The sequence below is a fragment of the Drosophila mojavensis genome, unplaced genomic scaffold (assembly GCF_018153725.1).
Source record: "Drosophila mojavensis isolate 15081-1352.22 unplaced genomic scaffold, ASM1815372v1 contig_36, whole genome shotgun sequence".
NCBI lineage: Eukaryota > Metazoa > Arthropoda > Insecta > Diptera > Drosophilidae > Drosophila > Drosophila mojavensis.
Genome location: NW_025318858.1, coordinates 23223274 through 23245908, shown reverse-complemented (window position 1 = coordinate 23245908; position 22635 = coordinate 23223274). Strand labels below are relative to the sequence as shown.

Sequence of the window (22635 nt, the reverse complement as noted above, 5' to 3'; positions counted from 1 at the left end):
GTGGGTGTGCATTGAGGCAGGTGCACTGAGGCACTGAGGCACTTGGCGGTTTGATTGGGTTTGCTTAGATTTATGTTTGATAAACAGAAAATTTAAGTGAGTTTGCTTAAGAGATATTAGCAGCGTTTAAGATATATAATATTTCTGTAGATACTTTTATGGATATACATTATTGTTAAGGTTGCAGTCATAAAGACATGGAAAGTACAATATAAAGTTTAGTTGATTCTGTCAACTCTTTCATAGAGGTTTATCCAAATCAGCGAGCAATGGGCCTTACTTAATGGGATTACTCTGTATATGTATATGTATCCACACTACCAAGAGAACTAATTTAACCATATCAACAATGATTCAACAGTCCATCTGGAGCACTTTCATTTTATGACAGACATGGACTAAACATTTTCCTCAAATGCTTATAATAGTTGGAACTTGAAGCTAGAGTATTAATCAGTAATTACAGTAGAACCAATCTAGCCAGCAATCAATACTTCCCTTCTACTTTACTACCTTACCCCACCTTCATCTGCTTACGAAACTGGACTTAGTATTGGCATATACATCAAGCTTCAACCTCAAATTTCCAACATAGTACAACTTGAAATATATTTTGAAATTTTATAAATATTATGTTAACAAATTATTTTATTTTTAAAACTCGATTTTCTTTTCATAACAAGTCAAATTTCATATTTTATAGATATAATAAGTAAATAACTTTCACCATTTTTACAGCTTTTCTTTTGAACTTCATTATTGAATCACAATTTTTTTAGAAACAATGTGATTTCATATATTGTTTTATTTAAAGTCAAATTTCATTAGGCAATTTTACCAACATTGTTTCATATTCTATTTACGAAAGCAAATAACTTTCTCAAGCTTCCCAGCTGCTTCTTTTAATTTCCTTCTTTCACAAAAGGAACACACACATCGAACTCACGTAATCCCCACATGAACAGTATGAGAAGGTATTTTCTTTCAGCTGGCGCTTTCACAAAGACCCCAATAAAAAACAGAAGAAGTAAAATCGCTTAAGCTCATTAGTTAATATCCAATTTATAAAGAGCAGCAAAGGGCGAAGCAAAACATCAATCAAATATCACCCAGCCAGCAGAAACAAAGGAGAACTTCAAGTGAAGTGAAAAACTAAAGCAGAAGCAGGAAGGAAAGACACAAATTTCACTCACTTGTAAAACATTTTCGAAAAACAAATAACACACAGAAGAAGAAAGAAATCACATAGACACACACACGCACTAATTTGGATGGCTTTGGGCGGGGGCTCGACAAATTCAAAAAGTCGAAATACGCTTGCGACAGAGACCCCCTGATATATCGGGCCATGAGATGCGAACTGACAGTGCTTGAGGAGGGACCTATACCTAGGGTGTAGATTCTGTTGACACTCGCTCTGCCCGAAGATTGCGAAACGTGCGAAAACGCATGCGAGGCAGCAAATATGTATGTGTGCGAATGTGTGTGTGTATGCGGAGCTGCCTTAAATGTGGCCAAGACAAAATCTATAGGCATACTACGAAAGGCATATATACTACCTGTAGATACCCTGCTGGACTTGCATAGAGTTCATACTCTATAAAGAAATGTTAAAGGTAAGATAATTTTAATATATATGTAAATGTTAATGTTAAGATTCCTGCTAGTGCCAACGTTAATGTTAATATCATGCTTAACGTTAATTTCAAATTATAATTTTATTACTCAATTAATATTGAAGTTAAAGACACATTTTTCATTTTGTATCTATCAAAGTAAAAAGGACCTAGATGATTGATAGTCACTAATCACGATATTTAAAATATATAGAGAAACTATGTACATGATTACGAAAAGTTTATATTTAACATAGCTTAAGCTATGAGAACTAAAAATAAATACTTTGAATTTTTGAGAAGCCTTTCAGATTAAATTAAACCGTTAAAGTATTTGTAATAAATTAGTCAACATCACTGTCCAAGTCTACCCATCCTATCCATCTCAAGCACTCGTTACAGGGTATAAGCCATGAGCACAGCTAATACCAGACAAAAGGTACTCACAGTAGGCACTGTCAGGGGCAACGGCTGAGGCTGTGGCTGTGACTGTGCCAATGCGTTGATTGCATAAATGCCTCACGTGGCGCATGTGGCATGTGGCGAGTGGTCAGTGTGCCCTGTCTGCCTCCCCAGACACCTTAGCCCTGCGACAGGTGTGAGTGAGTGTCTGTGTTTGTTGCGTCGCTGTAACGAATTCATGATTTGTCATCAAGTTCTATGCGCATCGCAATCGCTTCCCAATGCGCCTCCACCTCAAGTGCCTCCCCAAATGCTTCGACTGCTGCTGTCTGCCTCTTTCTAGCGCTTATTTGGTCTCCATATGCAATAATTTTCCATACGTTAGGCAATTTGTTTTCACGCTCACATAAATTGCTGTCAGAGTTTTGTTTCTCTCCAGCTCTCACTCTCCTTCTCTAGTATTTTTCTCCCTTGTTGACTTTTCCTCAACGACTTTTGGCTTTGAGTTGCAAATGTCGCCACGTGAACTTTTTTTTGTCGTTTTATTTTCAGTCTGTTTTTTTTCTGCTTTTCTTTCTTAATAGTATCATATGATGAAAATGTTGATGAAGCTGACGGTAAAAATACCGCAGCTGTTCTTTAGCAACAGCACTTAAAATACCATCAAATTGCATTAGACTCCTGGGACTCGATTAAGGCGAGACGATAATTTCATTTAAATTTAAGAAAGGTGGATGACAATTTTTAGGTTAATATAGATTGGGATCACTTGCTATTAATTACACATTAACGCCACTGTGGCTAAATAAATACAGGAGTCGAGGAATGTGAGTGGACGAAGATATTTTTAATTTAATATTATTTACATAATAAAAATATTGGGAAATAATAAAAACAGATATATTTTTTATACATTTACAAATTAAGACGCTTTCTTGATTATGAAATTTTCATTACCTAAATTATTATTATATTATATTCTCAAAATCGGGAATTTTTATATTAATTCACGGATTGCTCAGCATACATCTGAGTAGGACACTTTCGACAAGAGTTTTTTTCTTATTTATTTAGAAATTGTCTGACGTAGCTCAGCTCTTATGCCATAATAATTTTTATTCTTCTAGATTATGCTAATATTTTAGTTACTTAACAAAACAAAATTTAGGGCCTGCTAAACCAACTCCAAATGCTAACCAACCCAGCCAACATAAACAGGAAAATACACAACGCTTTTACTCCACTTCATCCACAGCTCTGTTTATATAGAAATTATTAAAGTTTGCTGCTTAAAACAATATTTTTACACTAACACTTTTCAAATTGAAGCAACATCTCTTTCTTTTTTACTGCTTGCCATGGTTCGCCCTTGCTACGCCAGCAGCAACCTTTTAGCCAGGCTAATAAACAATTTACATTAGCCACAGCGACTTGGGCTAAAGTTTACCACCGCAAACTTTGCACTAAAAACTAGCTTGATTATAATTTCAAATTTTACGTTTCTTATACGCGGAATCACGAGTTGTATTCCCTGCACTCGTAATTACAGGGCAGCAGCTAAAGAACGAAGAGAAAAACACACAAAATACGAAACCTGCATAAATTTGGAATGCAAATTTTGTCAGCGGCAATAATTTTCTTCCATTTATATGCTCGTTTATGAGGTGTTAAGGGCATATTAGTTTGACTATGTATTTTTCTGGCATATACTGATAAATAATTATGTATATAGGCGCCTTGGAGGCGCGTGGTGAATCAGAGCAAATATGTCTGCAATAATTTGAGAGCTAGATATGTACAGGAATCATAAATTATAGAGGTTTAAATAAAATCTGTGGATCTATGGTTTTAAATCTATATAAACTCTACAACAGAATCATTAATCATAAATATTTATATCGATATGTCTATTAAACGAGCATGATACAGTCAGTTAAGCTGGTTCTGTTTTTGAGGAAGCGCCGGCATACAATTATGAGCAACTGGAAGGCGAAACGGACATTGGGCTTGCCATATGGCACTTAACTCTTTGCAGCTACTGTTGGTGATTTCGATGCAGTTCCGCCAAATGCTAATTGACATCAAATGCAACATTGACAAATTGCAACCGAAATTGCTTTGCATCATTGCATTTCAATTGATTGTCGCTTCACTTGCTTTGCTTTTAAATGAATTGACCAAAACGAATCAGTTGGAAATACGATTGTATTTACTTTATAATTATGCATTGCATAATTGATGTGAAGAGTTGTGCTATTTGTGCTTCAACAGATTTTATACACAAAATTATATTAGGAATTATTTGTATATTTAGAATGATTCTATTATCATAAAATTAATTTAATTATATATAAAATCATAACTTAATATCCGAAATATTTCAACATTTCAGCTTCTTCTTCTTCATATTCATCTTGCTCTTGTTCAAGAACCTCCTGTTTAAGTATAAATTACATGATCTTCATCAAGACTAACACATTAAATGAACATTGGACTCGAGTACCTCATTTGGCACTCGAAATTTGTAGTCATGCCTAATTAGGTCGCAACACTTCCACTTATATTTGCATGATTGTCGCATCATCTCAATTCAGAAAACCGGCTAACAAAAGCTGAGAAATTATACGCCTCAAGCTACAAAAAGTTGCTAACAAATCAAATTGAGCAATTAATAATGATATCAATATTAATATGGAAATGGAAGAAACTCCGCAAACAAAAAGATAAAATTTCAATTCAATAAACGTGCCCGTTGAGGTTTTCAATGAAACTCGTTACAGCGCTAAATGTAAATGTGAAAACAATGATTTATTGTCTTTTATTAGAATGCATTAAGCCTAAGCGCATACTTTATATACACATATATAAAACTACATATATTCTGTGTACACATAGAATTTTTTTTGCCAATTTTAGGTCGTCTCATTCCAAAGTCATTTATTAATCGACTCTGCCAACAAAGAGAAACTTCGCTGACATTTTTTACAGATTAAAATTCAATTAGCCAAACTATATTTGTGTAAAAGATTAATGGCGCTAAAAGTTTGCTTTAGCAGCGATACTATGCAAACTAACGCAATTAAACAATATTTAATAGCTGCTTTAAATATCACTTAAAAGTTATCAAATATTGATCGGCCTATGCGTATATAGTATATATGTATTTGTGTTATTAGTTTAAAACATATTTGTCTATAATTTATAAGTAAATTAATATTTAAAAAAAAAAAATACTATTCAAATATAATATTATTTAATTCCAAGCTATTAAGAAAAAAAAAAAAAATCTTAATTTTGCTATTACTTCTTCTATTTTATATCAAAGTATACAGAAACGGTATGTATTAGTCAGTATTTCATATATTTTCTTATTGATTTCACAACAATCGATTACGAATAAAATGCATTAAAATATTATTAATATTACTGATGAACTTATTTCCTTGAACTTTCAGTTAGAATATCAATTCTAATCTATAACTATATTTACATATATTCCACTCTCGTATACTTAACCAATAGCTATACTTAGATAAACCTTTAACTGCCTTGGGTCCGACACCGACTCAGAACGTCAGAACAACGTGGAAAACAGTAGTCTGATTCTTAGTAAATCCCGTTTAACCTATCTCATTAACAAATGACCTCTGCGCCTACCAGCTCATACACTTAAAATCTTATTTCTAACGATGTACAAAAAAAGAAAAGGTTCTTCACATCATAAAGCATAAATATGGCTTTATGGCTATGCAGACATGTCGTATTACAACATTTGCGGTTATGAGCCACGTGTCATGGGCCAATAACAGACTTTTGCGGCGCTTGACTTGAATTCAGTGGCTCATAAATACATATATGTATATATATATATATTATTCAGCAAGCTGCTTGATGTGAAATTTATATTTATTTTGTTTTAGCCAAAAGCACATTTACAAGCAACGCCCATAAATATAAAGACCGAGAGACGCTCATTGATTAGCGTATAAATATTCACACGATAACCAAACTTGGGCTCGACGGGCTCTCAATTGCCGCAGCTGTAGCTTCAAACTGGCCACAAGTTCAGGGTCAGCTAAGCTATAAGCACACACATATACACATATATGTATGTATGTATATAGCATACATATATTTACATACATATTGGTGCGTGAGTCTTTTGTTGATTTTTCCACTTACTAGTTACAAATTTCATTACCACTGAAGGTTTTCAGTTAGTAAGTAAAAAGGGCTTTAAGTTTCAGCCATGTGACAGCCGCCATGGCTTGAAAGTTTTACTTTGCGGTTTAAGGAAGAAACATTTATTTTCTGGCACTTTCAATTGCCAACCATCTGTCAGCTCATTTGTTGTGCCAACAAATGTGAGCTAAGAAATTAGATTAAGAAATTAGACTCAGAGCTGTCTTGTAGAGCAATAATAAATTAAAATTTGTGAATCTCTCTATTTAAGAGATTAGTGCTGAAAATATCATCTTAAATATTCTTTTTCTAACTACGCCTTTAATTATACTGGAAAAATCATATTAATATTAACAATATAAAATTAAATGTTCATTTTCTAACTATGCCTTCAATTATACTGGTAAAATATTACCCAAATGTCATCTCTAGCTCTTTAGTATGTGAGATTATCTCTACAACGGAACCCAACTTGCTCTCCTGGCATCACGACCAGAAAGCACTTGTACCATTGTATACATTGCATAAATGAATTTACATACACTTATTTATTTAACAGATAAACATTGAATAAGAGGTTTGCCTATTGTCATTTACATTTACATAACTTGATAATCCTCTTTATATAATACAGGGTATACAATGAGCATTTAATTTATTTGTTCCGCTTGCAAATTAATGATATTCCATTGAATATATATTCATAATTTGTTAGATTATTATATAATTATTTATGAAGTCAGGAGAAATTTTCAAGTTTTGCACTGGGTTACAAAATCCCAATTTGTTTTTTGTATATTTTTATTTATAAATTTTTCAAAAAATCTATGCTCTATTTTATATTCTATTTTTGTAAAAATTTCCGATTCAAAATTGAATTGATCAAATTTTATAAACAACTTTTAATGGACTTTCGATCTTCTTTGATATTCGCTGAGCACAAATTAAGATATTATCTATTAAAAAAAAAAGGCATATCTCTACGATCTGTCGGTTTTGTTTTTTCTATTTTTATGGCTGCTCCATAAATTCATTGCTAATATACAAATGTATTCCAATTTACACGCAGCTGCCAGCTAATTTAATATTTATAAACAGTATTTTTTTTTTTTTTTTTTAGCAAAAAGTTTAAGCAAATTTATAAATTCGCCTGACCGCAAGTTTGTGTATACATAATTGTATATTAATAATGTAAACAAAAGATGAAAAAAGCCACAGCAAAAAAAGTTAATTCAAAGCGCTGACGTGAATAAGTTGACCGAGCAGAGGGAATTGAGCTGAGGCAGGAGTTGGCGCTTGAATTGAATATTGGGAGCTACTTTTCAACCTTTTGGTCTGAAACACGTTTGCCATTTGTTTTTGTTTTTGTTAACTTTATTTATTTATTTTTTTTTTGCTGGTCTTTTTATGTATTTTTTCCAGTTCAAAGCTATTAAAAAAACGCCGCTGGTTAGACGGGCAACAGCAGGGGGAACAACGTGAGTCGCGTCGTTAGACTGCGAAAAAAAATATATATTTATATATATATATATACATTGTGCGTCTGACTTGTTACGGTTTTTAAATTTTTCACGCATTTGCCCGCTGGAACGACCGAGAGGCATGTAAAGCCCAAAACCTCGCATGAAAATGTTGCATAATATGAAATTAAGTTAAAAACATGATAAAAAGGCGGCAAAAATATTAAAGAAAAGGAAAAACAAACAAACTGGTTGTATTTTTAATTACAACAACGCGCTTGCATTTTTTGTGGGCGTTAAATAGTTGCCGAGTGATAAAAACTGATATATAAATACCCTGCATTACCAGGGTAGCATAAGCGTAACAATAAGAGTGTAATTTTGTATGTAGTTTTATGTTAAATATAATAACATTTCGTCATTTCGATACCATGATATTCTCTAATATGAAACAAGAATTTTTTAGATCAGTCAAATGTTTTATTTTTTTTGTTTGTTTAGATAAGCCTTAACTTAATCAAAATTGGTCGTAATCTACAGTAGAGTAATTTGGAATTAGGAATTTAAATTTGAATAAAAACTCAATTTTGAAATTGTATTCTATTTTAATTAATTTAATTTTAAATACTGAAATAATAAATTGTTAATCTACACATTTCAAGTGATATGATAATGGTTATAAAAATTCCAACTGTACTTTTCTTTGTTTATTTTAGGCTAACGATTAGATAGGGCGCAGGAATTTAGAAATATAATCTCAGATAAGAGCTACTATTAGATTCAGCATTTGTGTTTATATGGTTAGTTAGTAAGACTAGACACGTATACTAAGTTTACTTCAATTTCACAATATACAACACATAAATACTATCACATAAATACTGTACAATAGTAGCTTAATCTCATAAAACCTAACCTTACCTAACAAGACATGGCCTTACTCTACATAACTAGATAAGCTTATTAAAACCAAGCTATTCTAAAAGAAATCATCTGAATTCTCTTACCATAGTAAATTCGTAGTATCCCAAGCTACTTTTTTCTACCCATTGCTATAAATTTTATATAACTGCTTTATACCTTCCTTTTTACATTTTGTATCATATTAGTTCCCAACCTTTGGCATTTCATAGAGCATCTCTGTGTCGATCATCTCATATACATATACATATATGCATGCATTTTATCTGAGTGGAACGTGTTGACAGCTCTCGTGACACTTGTCAAAACAGCGCTACGAGTATTTGCCACCACGGCCTGAGAACAGCAACGGCAACGGAACAGAATTCGGGATCGGATGCGAGGAGGTACGGGTCACAATTGATTTACAGCTGCGCTCTGCCAGCAATATGCGAAAAGATACTGAGGCAGCGACATCTGCACCACAAACACTCACGCTCACACACTCACACACTCTCTCTGGTTGCTGGTGTTGATAGACAATTTTATTATCATTGAATGGTTTGTCATCATCGAGTCGCGACTTTTACCAATTGTATAAATGATGGGTTACTTTTTGTTATTAATAGCCTCTCACAATCATATTTAATGGTTAGGCTGGCAGTCGTCATGTTCATTAACATTAAATTGACAGCATCATTCAAAGGTCAAAGCCATAAAATCTCCATCAAGCTACAGACAGAAACTAAAAACATATTAATTTCTTGAAGTATACACACAAAAAAAAAGAAATAAATAAATAAAATAAAATAAACTCGAGCTGTATTCTACGATTCTACAAATATTATATTATTTTTAAGAATTTTCCGTCTAAGTCTCACTTAGAATAGCCCTAGTTGTATCTCTTCAATGTAAATTAGATCGCAAGTTAACTATATATGATCAGAATACAATAGTAAAATTTCTACAAGATATATTAGTTAGATTATGTCTATAAAAAACTTTAGGCACTTAAAAAACTCTGTATTATATGTACCTTTTAGCTCGTTCCAGAAAATAAAATCTTAAGTACCGGAAAAATTCTTTGTTTTACTATTTCCATTATTAATCGTTCCCCGGCTTTTTAATCTTCAAGAAAATCTTTTATTGTATACGTAAGTAGAGAAGTTCTTTGAGAAATCTTTTTTTTTTTTGGGTCAGCAAGAATAAGAAATTTATCTAAAAATTTTTCTTTTATTATATCTAAGTTAATTTTTCCCAGACCCAATTAAAACTATGCAAATTTCTTTCTTAAGAATACTTAAACTGTGTGACATTCTTAATAAATTCGTAGAAATTCTTGTATTCCAAATATTTTTTCTTATAAGAATATTATTTCTTAAGTTATAAGAAATTATTATATATGCATTTTCTCAGCCTATCCTGGAAAATCGCAGGTAATATAGTTATCTATTCATCTATACGAACTATACTCAATCATCATGTTTCAATTTTCACGTCATCTGAGTACATGTAACAACATTGAAATTCTTAGCCCTTACAGTTTTATCTTATCTTAAGGAATTGCTCATCAAAGGGTTATACACAATATAATTCCTTATCATTTTCTTCAGTGTATTTTTACATTCTCTTATCTATATGGCCATAGCACGTAAGCCGCTCGTTTTCATTACTTTGCAAAAAAAAACAACAACAGCAAAAAAGTGGCTATAAGAAATCTTCACAGACTCGTGTTAATGAAGCCGCTTACAAGGCATAAATATTTAGCCAGATTAGTGAATATTTTTTTCTTAGCCCCCCAATGTTCAACTTTCAATTCAACTTCGTTTTCTACACTCAATTATTTCAACTGAAAATCAATATTAGTTTTTCGGTTTATTTTTAGCTTCTTTTCTTTTGTTTCTTGTGTGTTTCTTCGTGTTGCTTAATTGTTGTTCTGCTTCTCACGTTGACCTTGTTGAAATTTATGGTATTTCTCATGCCCATCCATATATCAATTGCTCAGTCTCTCTCTCTCTCCCTCTCTCTCTCTCTCTCTCTCTCTCTCTATGTTTATCTCTCTCTCCCTCTCTCTATGTTCATCTCTCTCCCTCTCTCTCATTCAGTGTGGTTGTGGTTGTTTATCTGCTCTCTGGCTCATGATAACATGAGCTACACACAAACCGAAAAGCCCAGCCCAGCGCCCTAAAAACCAACAATTAGTGCTTACTGTGAAGCAGGTGGGGTTTCCACATTTATGGTTTTTGTTCACATTTATGTTTCCGTATCGACAACAATTTTAGCTGAGCTCTGACTTATGCGTGTCTTTACTAATGGCATTTGCTTTTTGTGGTCAGTTTTTGCTCTGATCGGATGAAATCGAAAATATTTTTCGACTCGACAATAAATTCGATTACAAATGCTTGGAAATATTACTGAAAGCAACTTGGAAAAAACTTGTAAGCTTCAAACACTGATAACCAAAAACTTTGTGCGAAGGGACATCAAGTAAATAATAAATGTCCATATGAAAGTAGCTTCCGCACTGCTAGCCAACAGATAAAACTTTATCTTTTCACAAATTTATAGAAAGTGTTAAAAATTTTAGAAGCGAAAATTTTCTTGTACTTGGGTACTTTTGTTATACAAAAAAAAAAAAATTCCACATAAAAATGCCTTAAATTTAATATCTTGATTTTTTTTTTTTTTTTTTTTTTTTTAATCTTGAATTTAATGTAGAAATTAAATTTGAATTTAGTCTTTAAAAATTTTTGACTAGACTAGATTTATTCCACCTTATTATTAGTATTATGAAGTAGCGGCCACTAAATATATTACATAAAAACTTGGATGCTCAAAGCTCCAAGAGTATAGAATATAAATATGTTCTATTAAATGAAATATATTTATACTATATACTTATAGTTAAAACTTTGACTACTTTAGAAAAGTAGCCAAGAACAGGTAATTTGTCTGTAAATTAGTAAAATATATAATATATAAATACTACGAATTCAACACATACGAACAGTACCTGAAACAGTTACAGCTACGTAGGTCGTATTTCTTGGAACTATAAACTGTTATATACTTCATTGTACAAAGACAATTTACGAATGCATTATCAAAACGGATCAAGTCAATGCTGTTGACTAACCATTTTCATCTGCAGTTATCAATTGCAGTCTAAGTTGAAATATTTTGTAGACCTTCTTGCTTATCTCATCTGAACAAAAGATCACAAGCCAAGCATTAGCTCATTGTTTGAGTCATAAACAAAATCGGAAATATATAGTAGCTATTGCATTAAGCTGCGCGTGCTCATATTATGAATGCATTTTGAGCACATAATATTTCTGTGTTCTATATATTCAGATATGATATCATATGCTAAACAATTTAAGCTACAATTGTCATCAAAATTTATGCTTTGCAGAAATTCTAAGACTTGAAAATTGCAAACATAAATAATATATTTAATGTGATGTGAAATTCCATAGCAAGGCTTCATTTGAGCTGATAATATCTTTAGCATGTTTCATAAGCTCGCTTGAAAAGCTTACCGAGTCTTGTAGCAAATTCATAAAATAAGCAAATATATACATATATATACATACACACATATATATATATAGTCTGTTAGAGCTTGGGCGTTTTTCACACACTCGAAAAGGCAAAAGCAGCGCTGCGCACACTTCAAGATACATTCACACCCATTCACAGTTGTAGCCGCAGTTGTTGTTGTTATTGTGATTGGTTTTCTGTGCGAGTTTACGAGAGAGATATCTTCTCGCACTACGCTGTCAATTGTGACATACTCACACATACTCTGTAATTATGTGCTTATTGTTGTTGTAATTGGCGGCTGCTTTGCGTTTTCTGTTCTTGTGGTTTTCAATGTAAAAATAAATAATATATAAAATAACAATAAGCAACATTGAATAATTGCATGTTAGGTAGGCTAGGTAGGCAGCTCACAAGTTAAGCAACACAGATTATTGGCTTGTTATCTTAATAATAATATAATAATTGTTATCAAAAAATTACTTCGCCCGGCTCAAGCTACTAAAGTTCAAGTTTGTTTATAAACAAATTAGTTGTTAGTCACTCAAGTTTTTTGTCTCTCTCTTTTTTGTTCTTAGCGAAATTTGAAAGTTGAGGTTAACAAAACTTGGACATTTAATAAATCTAAGCTTAAATCGAAAACACGTTTTTTTAACTTTACAATTAATTAAATCAAATATAATATATATTGAATTCGCTATTCTTTGCTAAATAAAAGTTAAGGTTCAAACTCGTTGACATATGTTTTAATTTAACATCAACTCGAATAATCAAGTCTATTGTCAAAACCTAAAAGATCACTTAAGTCAAAAATTAAAAAAAAATTGAATTTAAGCAGATTCAACTCTCTTCAAAAAACAATGTCTTAACTACAATTTCACAACAGTCTAAGACTCAGTTGACAAGTGCTTGATATCCTAATCAAATGTCTGACAACATTAAATTTCTTCATAAGAAACTTTTTTTTGTGTTTCTTTCGAGTTGTCAGATTTTTGCTATAACAAATTCTTTGAGTATGTGTCTCAAATGTATTTTTGATGATGAAGCAAGGTCGTGTAACGAAAAACCTCATGTGAGATAAACAACAACAAAATCTGCAGCCTGACAGCTTGGGAAGGTGCGTGTCAAATTTGACAGTTAGCTGCTGCATAAATTATATACATACAGATATATTATTTATAAACAGCATGCTAGACTCAAGCGAGAAACCCAAGTGCATCATCAAATAATAAAACAAATAAATAAAATTAAAAATACTTTTATCTAATGAATTTTAATGCAATGCACATGGAAAACAAATAAAAAGTGCACGAAACTCGTTGAAGCAAAGGCAAATAAATGTACAGATGCCAGTTAGATGTAAAGTGTAAGAGAACGAGCGAGCGAGAGATCAAGACAGAGCGCGCAATAGATCATATAAGATTTACGATTAATTTGCGGTTTGCATTACTATTGTGACTGCGCACAGAATTTATCAGCGTGTTTATAGAAATATACACATATATATATATATGCATATAAACTTTATACACATATAAAACTTTTGACAACGTTTTTTGATTTTTAATTCCAAACGTTTTGCGCAGAGTTAAACAAAAGTAATCCACATAATAGACCCAAAATAACGACGACGACGACGACGACGACGACCCTGGCAATTAAATTAATTGAGCATTTGCTCTGCTTTTTATAAACTTTTATTATTTTTCTCTTTTTGGATTTTGCTCAACTAATCCAAAAAAAAAAAGTGAGCAAAAAAAGTCAAAGTTCAGTGGTATTAATTTTCGCTATATCTCTTTGGGTTTGCCGCTGTCATTTTATATCTCCCTCTAGCCGTCTCTTTCTCTCTCTCTCTCTTTCAATGTCGCATTATTGTTCTCTTTAGTATTAATTTGTATAATGCACATACGCCCCTTCAGCCGGAACAAATGTGTTAGAATGAGTAAACGGCGCACATTCGCCCGGTTCACATGAGAAAATAGCGAAAATACTGAGCTCAAGTCATGTGAACCTCGTTTTTAATGCCAAAAACAAAAATGCTGTGAAATTAAGCAAAACGCACACGCATAAGCATCCATGGCATGCACAACCCCTCCCTGAACCTAGACTAATTTATGCTTAAATATTAGGCGCCTCCCCACTCCCAAGGTCGAGAAATGATGCTTAATATACACGACACGGGTCCAATAAATTGTTCAGCTTGGCGTCGCTTAGCTGCTATACTCTACTCTACTCTTCTCACTCCTTCACACCGCCTTGCTTGCTCTCTCTTTCCCTCCATATAGCAAATAGTTGAATTTGACTTTTGGGCCCAAGCTGTTGTGGAATTTACGGGGTTAGGGTTCTTGGTCAAATTGAAGTCTATTTGCTAGTCCAATGTGGCTAATTTGTATATGTTGGACATTCATATGTTTGCATCAAGTTTTGCCTGCCCCAACAAATTCATGACATCACATAAACTGAATAAATAATTCAGATCAGAGTCGTTAGATGAGCAAAACACAGTAAATATCTAGAGATGTTTAGTACATATATTGAACAAATTAAATGTTTTCTATTATACAAGTAGATATCTAGATATGTTTAAGATACAAACATAGATCTAAATCTCTATTTTAACCTCTAACAACTTGAATTATAAATAAAATTATCACAAAGTCCGCTTAAGGTTTTAATCAAATGCATTCTATTTACCTCTTACTATTATCTAAGTTTTATGTAAATAACATTTAAATACAACCTCTAGACTATTTCCAGTTGGGAACTACTATTTAACGGCCTATTGCGTCACTTAAAACAAAATAATCAGACTCTCAACTGTCCCTGAACTCAATTTATTAATATACATTCGAGTCTGACACGCAGAGGGGGGTTGGGCGGTGTTTATCGCCGACAGGTGAGCGATGGCCATTAAACAGTGCAGTCGATAGCCTTATAAACAAAATGTGGAACACAAGAAATCAATCAATAGCCGCAGCTGATAAGAAGACGCACACAATGAAAAATGTTGTAAGATATTGATAAAAAAAAAAACAAAAAATTGCCAACCAGATGATTGGCAGATGTTAGCCATAAATGTGCCATAAAAGGGGTTCGCAGTCGACTGCTGAGAAAGATAATGGCATATGAGGCTCTGGGAAGACCTTTGAATGAAATAAATGGCAAGTGGATATAAGGAAAGAGATGAGCGAAGAGATCCGTATAAAGTAATTTCATTATGGAAATTCTGGAGATGAAAATTCAATTCAGTTGAAATTTTGTTACCTTAAAAAACCGTTATAGTAACAAATATGAGTTGGATTTCCATATGAGGAGCTTTCAAAATTGAGTTACTGATAAAAATTGTAAATTATTTAAGGAAGTTATAAACACAACCTTGAAAAAAAGATATGTGTATATTTGGAACTGAATACAAGATTAATCTCTACTCTCTACTGTTCTTAATATATATTTTAAAAGAGAATCGACCAAAATTGTTAATATTCGGTTAATGATAAGAATTGCAACTGAATTAATCTTGAAAAAGGTAAGAAAAATATGTATTTGAATTTTTATCTTTCAGCAGATACAATTGATATGATTAAGAGAAAAATATAGAATTTTAAATTATACGATTAAGAGCATTACTTGATGCAACTATTGAAACCGAATATACATATATCATCTCTCTTAAGCAAAGGAGCAAACATGAGTAAGACTTTTAAAATCCAAGTAAGAATTCTACATGGAATGAAGTAGAATCGTTGAAAAAGAATCAAGTAATGAAAACACCTATAGAAATACAGGTAGGCGCTGATTATAATGCATCGATCAACCCAAAAAAAAAAAAAACGCTTTCAAGCTAAAACCCTAAAGAGCGCTAATGCAATGCAAATGCAACTAATGCAATCAGTATGCACTCAACTTATCATCTATTTGTATCACAATTTTTGCTCAGTGTAATTGGATGACTTACCGCTTAACCATCAGCGGTTGCAAACGCTTTGCTGCACCGGCTGTGCTGGCAGTGGGCGATGTGGGTGACTGTGATTTGGTGAGGCGCGTAAAGACATTGACGCCGGCGCCGACGCCAACAGAGCCTTTATCCTGTGGCTGCCGCGTTGACGTCGGCGTTGTGGGCGTGGCATTTCTAACACTAGTGCTGCGCTTTACCACCGACGGCGTCACCGACGGCGATCGACGTACAGTGGGACTGATGCGCGGACTGCCGCTGCTCGAAGGACTGCGCGCCGCAGTGGGCGTGGCGCCAGTGCCGGTCATGGGGCGCGTGGTGGACACTTTGGACTTTACATCATTGTAATTAGTTTTGATTGCTGACTTATTGCTGGCGATTTTATGCATAACGGCATCCCATTTATTGGGCGTCTGAGATTTGCGCACAACGGGCGCCTTAGCACTGCGCGGCGTTTGCGGCGATTTCTGTTTACGATTTGCCGTTGCCTTGCCGGACGACGATTTCGGCGATGAGAGCGACGAGCTGGAAGAGAGCGAGCCCGAAGCCGTTTGTAAATTCTCAACAGTGCAGAGCGACGTCAACGATGCGTGCGGACGCGGCGAAGTTACGCGCTGTACTGATGATCGTTGTTGCGCCTCGCTGCCGCTGCCACTGGCGCTGCTCGTATTAAAAGCTTCGTCGCAAAAGCTCTTGGCGCTGCCGCCGTCAACGCTACAGTACGAGGTGCGATTTGAGAGCGTCGTCGCTGCCGACGACGAGGAGAGCGGACGTGGCTGCACGAGCTGCTGCTGCTCGCTTCTCTCCCGTTGCGCTTGACCTTGAGCTTTGCGTAGGGTTTGTGTTGACTCGTCGGGCGACATATCGACATCCATTTCCATGTCCACCTCCAGCTCGGGCAGACGCATTTCCTCATCGCAGCGATTTTCGACATCCGTAAAAATGCCCGATGATTCCATGCACGAATCCTCCAGCTGCGGCACCGATGCACTCGGCTGCATAGCCGGCCCATACAGCTGCCCGTCGATGACCTGGGCCCGCCGGTCGCCACGCTGCAGCACATCGTCCGCATCGGATTCGGTAAAGAAATCCGAATCGGTCATCGGATCCTGACGACGCATCGGAGCACCTCCGCCGGCTGGCATGGGCATGGGTGGAAAGCTGGGTTGGCGGCTGACGCGGCCCAGGTGGGGTCCATTGCTGGGCGAATGATCGCAGGCGCCGCGTGAAGCGGGACGCGACATCTCGCCATCGCCCTGATAGCCCGTATCCAGGCTGGTCACACTGGTGACGCTGGTGATGAAACTGTTGCTCAGCTTGGCATTCACCTGGGCAGCGGGCGCAGCGACGGAGGTGGCGACAACGGCAGCGGCCGATGTGGAGGTGGCGGTGGACGCCGGTGCAGGCGTCGCTATGGCAGCCGCCAGCTGTGGCTCTATGGGATCCAGAGGCAGCTCCTCGGGCGAAGGAGTTTGCTCCAGGCGCAGCTGCTGCTGCAAGTGTTGCTGCTGCTGTTGATGCTGCAGTCGCTGCTGGTAATGCTGCTGTTGATGCAACATCTGCAGCTCCAGCTGTTGGTTAAATATGGCATTGCTATTGTTGTTGTGGTGGGATGATGAGTCAAGGAACTCTTCCATTTGATCCGGCGTCAGTATGCCCAGACTCTCATCCAATTCGAAACTGTGTTGCTTCTTCAACAGCTGCTTCTGCGATGAAGATATGGAGCTATCCACCAGTTCGATTGATGCATCCAGCGTTGTTTCCTGCAAATCCAGACCAAAGCTGTAACGCAAGGAGCGCGGCGTACGCAGCTGAACAGCCGTCATGGTGCCATCCAAGGGATTGGCCAGCAGTTCACCCTCCGGCGTGCGCGTCGGCAACACCAAATCACTTCGGGCCGTCTTCAACAGGGGCGACAGCAAATGCACCGGCACCGGCGACTGCTGAAAGCGTCCGGACAACGGCGTCGCCGTCGACGTCGCCCACTGCGGCGTCAGGCAGACGAGCGATTGCTGTGGCACAGAGCGACGTCCGAGCTGTGGATTCATGCAGGTCGGCGACTGCTCCAGGAACTCACGCGTCAAGTTGAGCAACTGAATGTGCCGGGCCGGTGACTGCAACCCACTAATGTCCAGCAGCCGTTCCGTATTGATGGTGGAATTCAGCGGCAGCTTCATGTTGCTTTTGTTCGGCGCCAGCGCCGTCAGCGTAACATCCAATTCGGAGCTGTCCAGCTCCGTTTCAGCGGGCTGCTCAGATTTGACGCCGCTCAACATGTCCAGGCCCGAGGGCATGGACATGTGCTCCAGCAACGGCAGCTGATCCATGCTCTTGGTCAAGTCCAGCGACAGATTGTGAGTTAGTGTAGTATCCAGATCCTGCTGGGCTGGCTTATAGAGTTGCATGCAATCCTCTCGATGATAGCTTTGATTGTCCAACAGCTGGTGGACATCTCTTGCCTCGTCCCTTGCTGGGATTACAGGCCGAGTGCGATCCGCTCGAGAAGAGCTGAGATTACTTATGGACTGTGTCGCATCTGCCGCCTCGCTGCTGGAGGGGATTACGAGACGCGTGCGATCCGTCCGAGAGCTGCTCAGATTACCCATTGACTGTGTGGCATATGCTGGCTCGTTGCAGCTGGAAATAACGGGCCTGGTTCGATCCGCCCGATGGGAACTATGATTGCCCAGCAGCTGTGTGGCATCCGCCGCCGTCTCACTGTTGGCGGAGATTACATTATGCGTACGATCTGGCTGGGCACAGCTCGCGTTGCACTCGGCTGACTCATTGCTGGAGAGAGTTATGGTGCGTCTGCGTTGGTTCAGCAGCTGTGCTGCATTCTTATCCAGCTCCAACTGTTCCTTCTCCAACAGAGCAGTTCCATCGTAATTCTGCACGCAGCCACTTTCACTCACATCCATATCCAAGGTGCGCCCAAAGCCGACGCTGGAGAGACGCGTCTGCTCCAAGCACATCCGACTGGGCTTGCTCTCCTGCAGCTGCTGCTCCTCTTCATCGCACACAAACGTCTCGGAGCGCATCAGCGGCATGGGCGTGCTGCTAGTTAGCAACGACTGTGGTGGCCTTTTCGCCTGCTGCTGCTGCTGCTGCTGCTGCTTGGCCGTTGGCAGCGGCGTCTGTGGCAACGAGCTGCCCATCATTTTGCCCTGCCCAAAGACTTTCTTTAGGACATTAGTGGTGCGTTTGCCAATCAGACTGACGGCATTGTTCAATCGTTCGCCGGACGCACTCTTCCTGATGCTGGCGCCCAGATCATGCAGCGGCACAGCCGTCGGATGATACGAGCTGATGGGACGCGTCCTTGTAGTGGCAGAGGCATTGCCATTGGCATTGACCGGCAATGCGGGCGCACGAAAGATTTGTGTTGTCGACTTCAGCGCTGTGGGTGGGCGTACGTGTGAGGTGGTGGTGCTGCCGGCAGCGGCGGTTCTGATGTAGCTGCTAGCAAAGCTGCCCGGCGGTGGTAAGCGCGAGTGGCCATCCAGTCGAGGAATGCGCGTGGTAGCTGAGTCCTGCAAGCGAAATAAACAAACATTTCGTGAATTGAATTGTTATGGCGTAAATGAGTCAGAGAGGGAGGGCAGAGAGAAACAAGCCAAGAACGTGAACGACTCGTATCTACCCTATCATAATATAAATATTAATTAATTTACGTAAAGAGGTGATGTTCTCTTATTTATACTGATTTCCTTTTGAGCGTAAAAGTTTTCATATTTTCACTCAATTACAACATACCCTCTCCTGTTCTCACTCCACTGACTACAGGGTATGCAAATCCGGCAAATGCCTCAACAGATTACGACAGCTGTCGACTGACCTAACACCCTACATCTCATTCCCTCTACCCGGCTCGCTCCTGGTAATGTGCGTAGTTATTTGGCGCCCTGGCGCCAATTGGGCTTTGGGCCCTTGCTCCATTCGCCCGCAGTGCACGTGCTTAGACTTCGTATGTACTTGGTTTTTTGTTTTGTTTTTTTTTTTTTTTTTTTGGCAGGCGCCATCCTGCAATGTAGTTCACTGGGGCGTATCCACTTGGCACCAGTTCAACGCACTTTAAACCAGGGTAACTGACAAGAGAGGTGTGCGGCGGGATGGTATGTGGGGGTAGGAGGGGGAGGAAATTGATAGCGAACAGCAGTCAGCCGTTAGCATTGGCAGGGGTTGCCTGGCGCTGATGTCATCAGTCTATGCAATTGTGATGGGGTTCATTATGTATACCCCATAGCTGGTAATTAGAGGGTACATTGTTGTCGACAGTCAAAATGAGGAAGACATTTTTTTTTTTAATTTACTATAGTTTGAGAGTCTTAACATATTATATATGTCATATTTTAGCTTGATACTTAACATAATGAAATTTGAGTCCTAAAACTGTTTTAATTTTGCTTCGAAAAATTGATGAGTTCTTCATCAATTATTTGTATCTACATTATTAGTTTCTAAATTTTTATTGTTTACGTTCTTAATTATTTTGCTTTAAAAAAAAAATTTTTTTTTTTAATTTTGTATTTATTCTTATATTTTATTACATTTATTTAAATTATTTATATATTTTATTATATTTACTATTTGTAACCACATTCAAGTCTCTCATCATTTAATCAAATTTACAAGGTATCTGTCTAACCAAACACTCTTAGCTTTCTTTGACTTGACTTCATTTTGGGGGTTGTTTACAGTCTAAACGTATAGCTAATTGCAGTCTAATATAATTAAATGGGGCAGGTTTTTGGTTACACAAAATTGCTCTTTTACTGTTTGTCCTTTACATATATATACATACATATATAGTATGTACGTCCTGTAATTATTTGATTACAGTAGGAAAAGTAACTTAAGTAATTATGCACGTGTTTACGATAATATAGAAGAGAAATGTCGGTGCGATTAGGCACTCGAATTACGTGGCGCTAGTATGCTAAAAGCCGATTCCATACATCCAGCCCAAATTATTTAGTTATTTTCTATATACAAACCAAAATATATACATATATAAAGAAAACTTAAGCTAATCAATATACTTATTTAATATATATCAAATATTAAGGCTCTGCTGTCTTAGCAGTTCTCAAGTTTTCCTTTGGAAATAAACTCTCTGTGGACTTTAGTTCTTCCACATTAACAAGACATGCACCGGCCGGAAAAACTTTCGCTTTTATCGCTTAGAGGCCGCTGAACAAAAGTTTTTGCCACACATTCATCGACACATTATGTTGTACAAACATCGAGCCGCTTCATTGAATGTGCCCGACCCGACCGACTGCAGTTTACATAGCCGCCTTAATCGAAAATGCAATTTTCGCAGCGCAGACAAGTTAAATAAAGCACTGGGAATACCTAGCCCCACGAACCAGGCTCCACCTTTAAATGGCATGTCCTTGAACTTTTTTTAGTTTTCGCCTGCCATAGAAAATGTGAAAAGTTTCGGGCGGGGCAAATACTGAACAGAAACCCACAACGAACGAACGAGCCAACAGCTCAATGATTGTTATCAGTTGCAAAAGTTTCTCCGGGGGCGTGGCTCTTGGGGGCGACTGGCTCCCAAAGGAGCCTCGCTACATATTGCTCATTTTGCCATATGTTGCACATAATTATTGCAATATGACACGCAGCGGGCGTTGCAACCGCAATTCAACTGCTGAATCGATAAGAACTCGCGGGAATTGCCATAATGAAGGATTGCTCGCAATATGGCGTCGGCAAAGGTTTATTAATGAGACAGCAATAAATATCAACATGTATCCTCGGAGAACAGACAGGCGACGGCCATAAATAAATGATTCAACATTAACTCTTTTATTTCATTATTTTGTTTTTTTCTTCTTCTTTTAGCTGTCTGGCTCTGATAAGTTTTGATTGGATAAAGAGCTGACATTTACATATTTGAGTTTACAGAATCTTTTATCATTGTGAGAAGGTGTTGTTACGAATCAGTTATGATATATGCATATTATATATTTCTCTATTTGCAATTGATTTTTGCTCTAAGGTAATTTGAATTGCATACTTTTCAGCATCGAAATTATTTTATCGGAAGCACCTAAAATTATGGTGTACGACAAAATTCTATTTAAGTTGCTACTAAAATTTAACGCTCGACAGGTTGGATTTAGACTGTTTATATATTTAAAATGTTCCCATAATTATTTTCTGGGATAGTTTCAACTTACATAACCTTAAAAAAATTTATGTGATTTCGATTTAAAATAAAATAAAATCAAGTAGAAACAAAAAATCTACCTTATTTTTAAACTTTTAACTTTTTGAATTTGATTAGAAATTTTTAATTCATTTAAATTTGTCTTTTTGCATGGATCACACCTCCAACGTAAAATCATTTGAATTCTATAAAAATATGTATCCGCAATTTTCTACCTTCTCTGAGTAAACATCACATCTTAAATTCCTAGAATTTCCTGTGAATCTATTTGCCTTCTAATCAAAAGTAAATGCCAATTACCAAAAAGACTAGGCAACTGCAGACAAAAAGAAATTTCGTTATCTGGACCGAAAAAATGTGTAACAATGGGCTAATACAAAAATATTTGTACCGCTGTCG

The 22635-nt window shown here is 36.9% G+C and overlaps 1 protein-coding gene across 1 annotated transcript in view; it reads right to left on the bottom strand.

Moving 5' to 3' along the window:
• LOC6577605 (putative leucine-rich repeat-containing protein DDB_G0290503) overlaps positions 1-22635 on the bottom strand; it is a 108433-nt gene that overhangs the window by 64147 nt on the left and 21651 nt on the right. Inside the window, exon 2 of the mRNA XM_002003524.4 lies at positions 16059-19588. Within this exon, the coding sequence (XP_002003560.2) occupies positions 16059-19588 (3530 nt within the window). The remainder of the gene's footprint in view (positions 1-16058; positions 19589-22635) is intronic.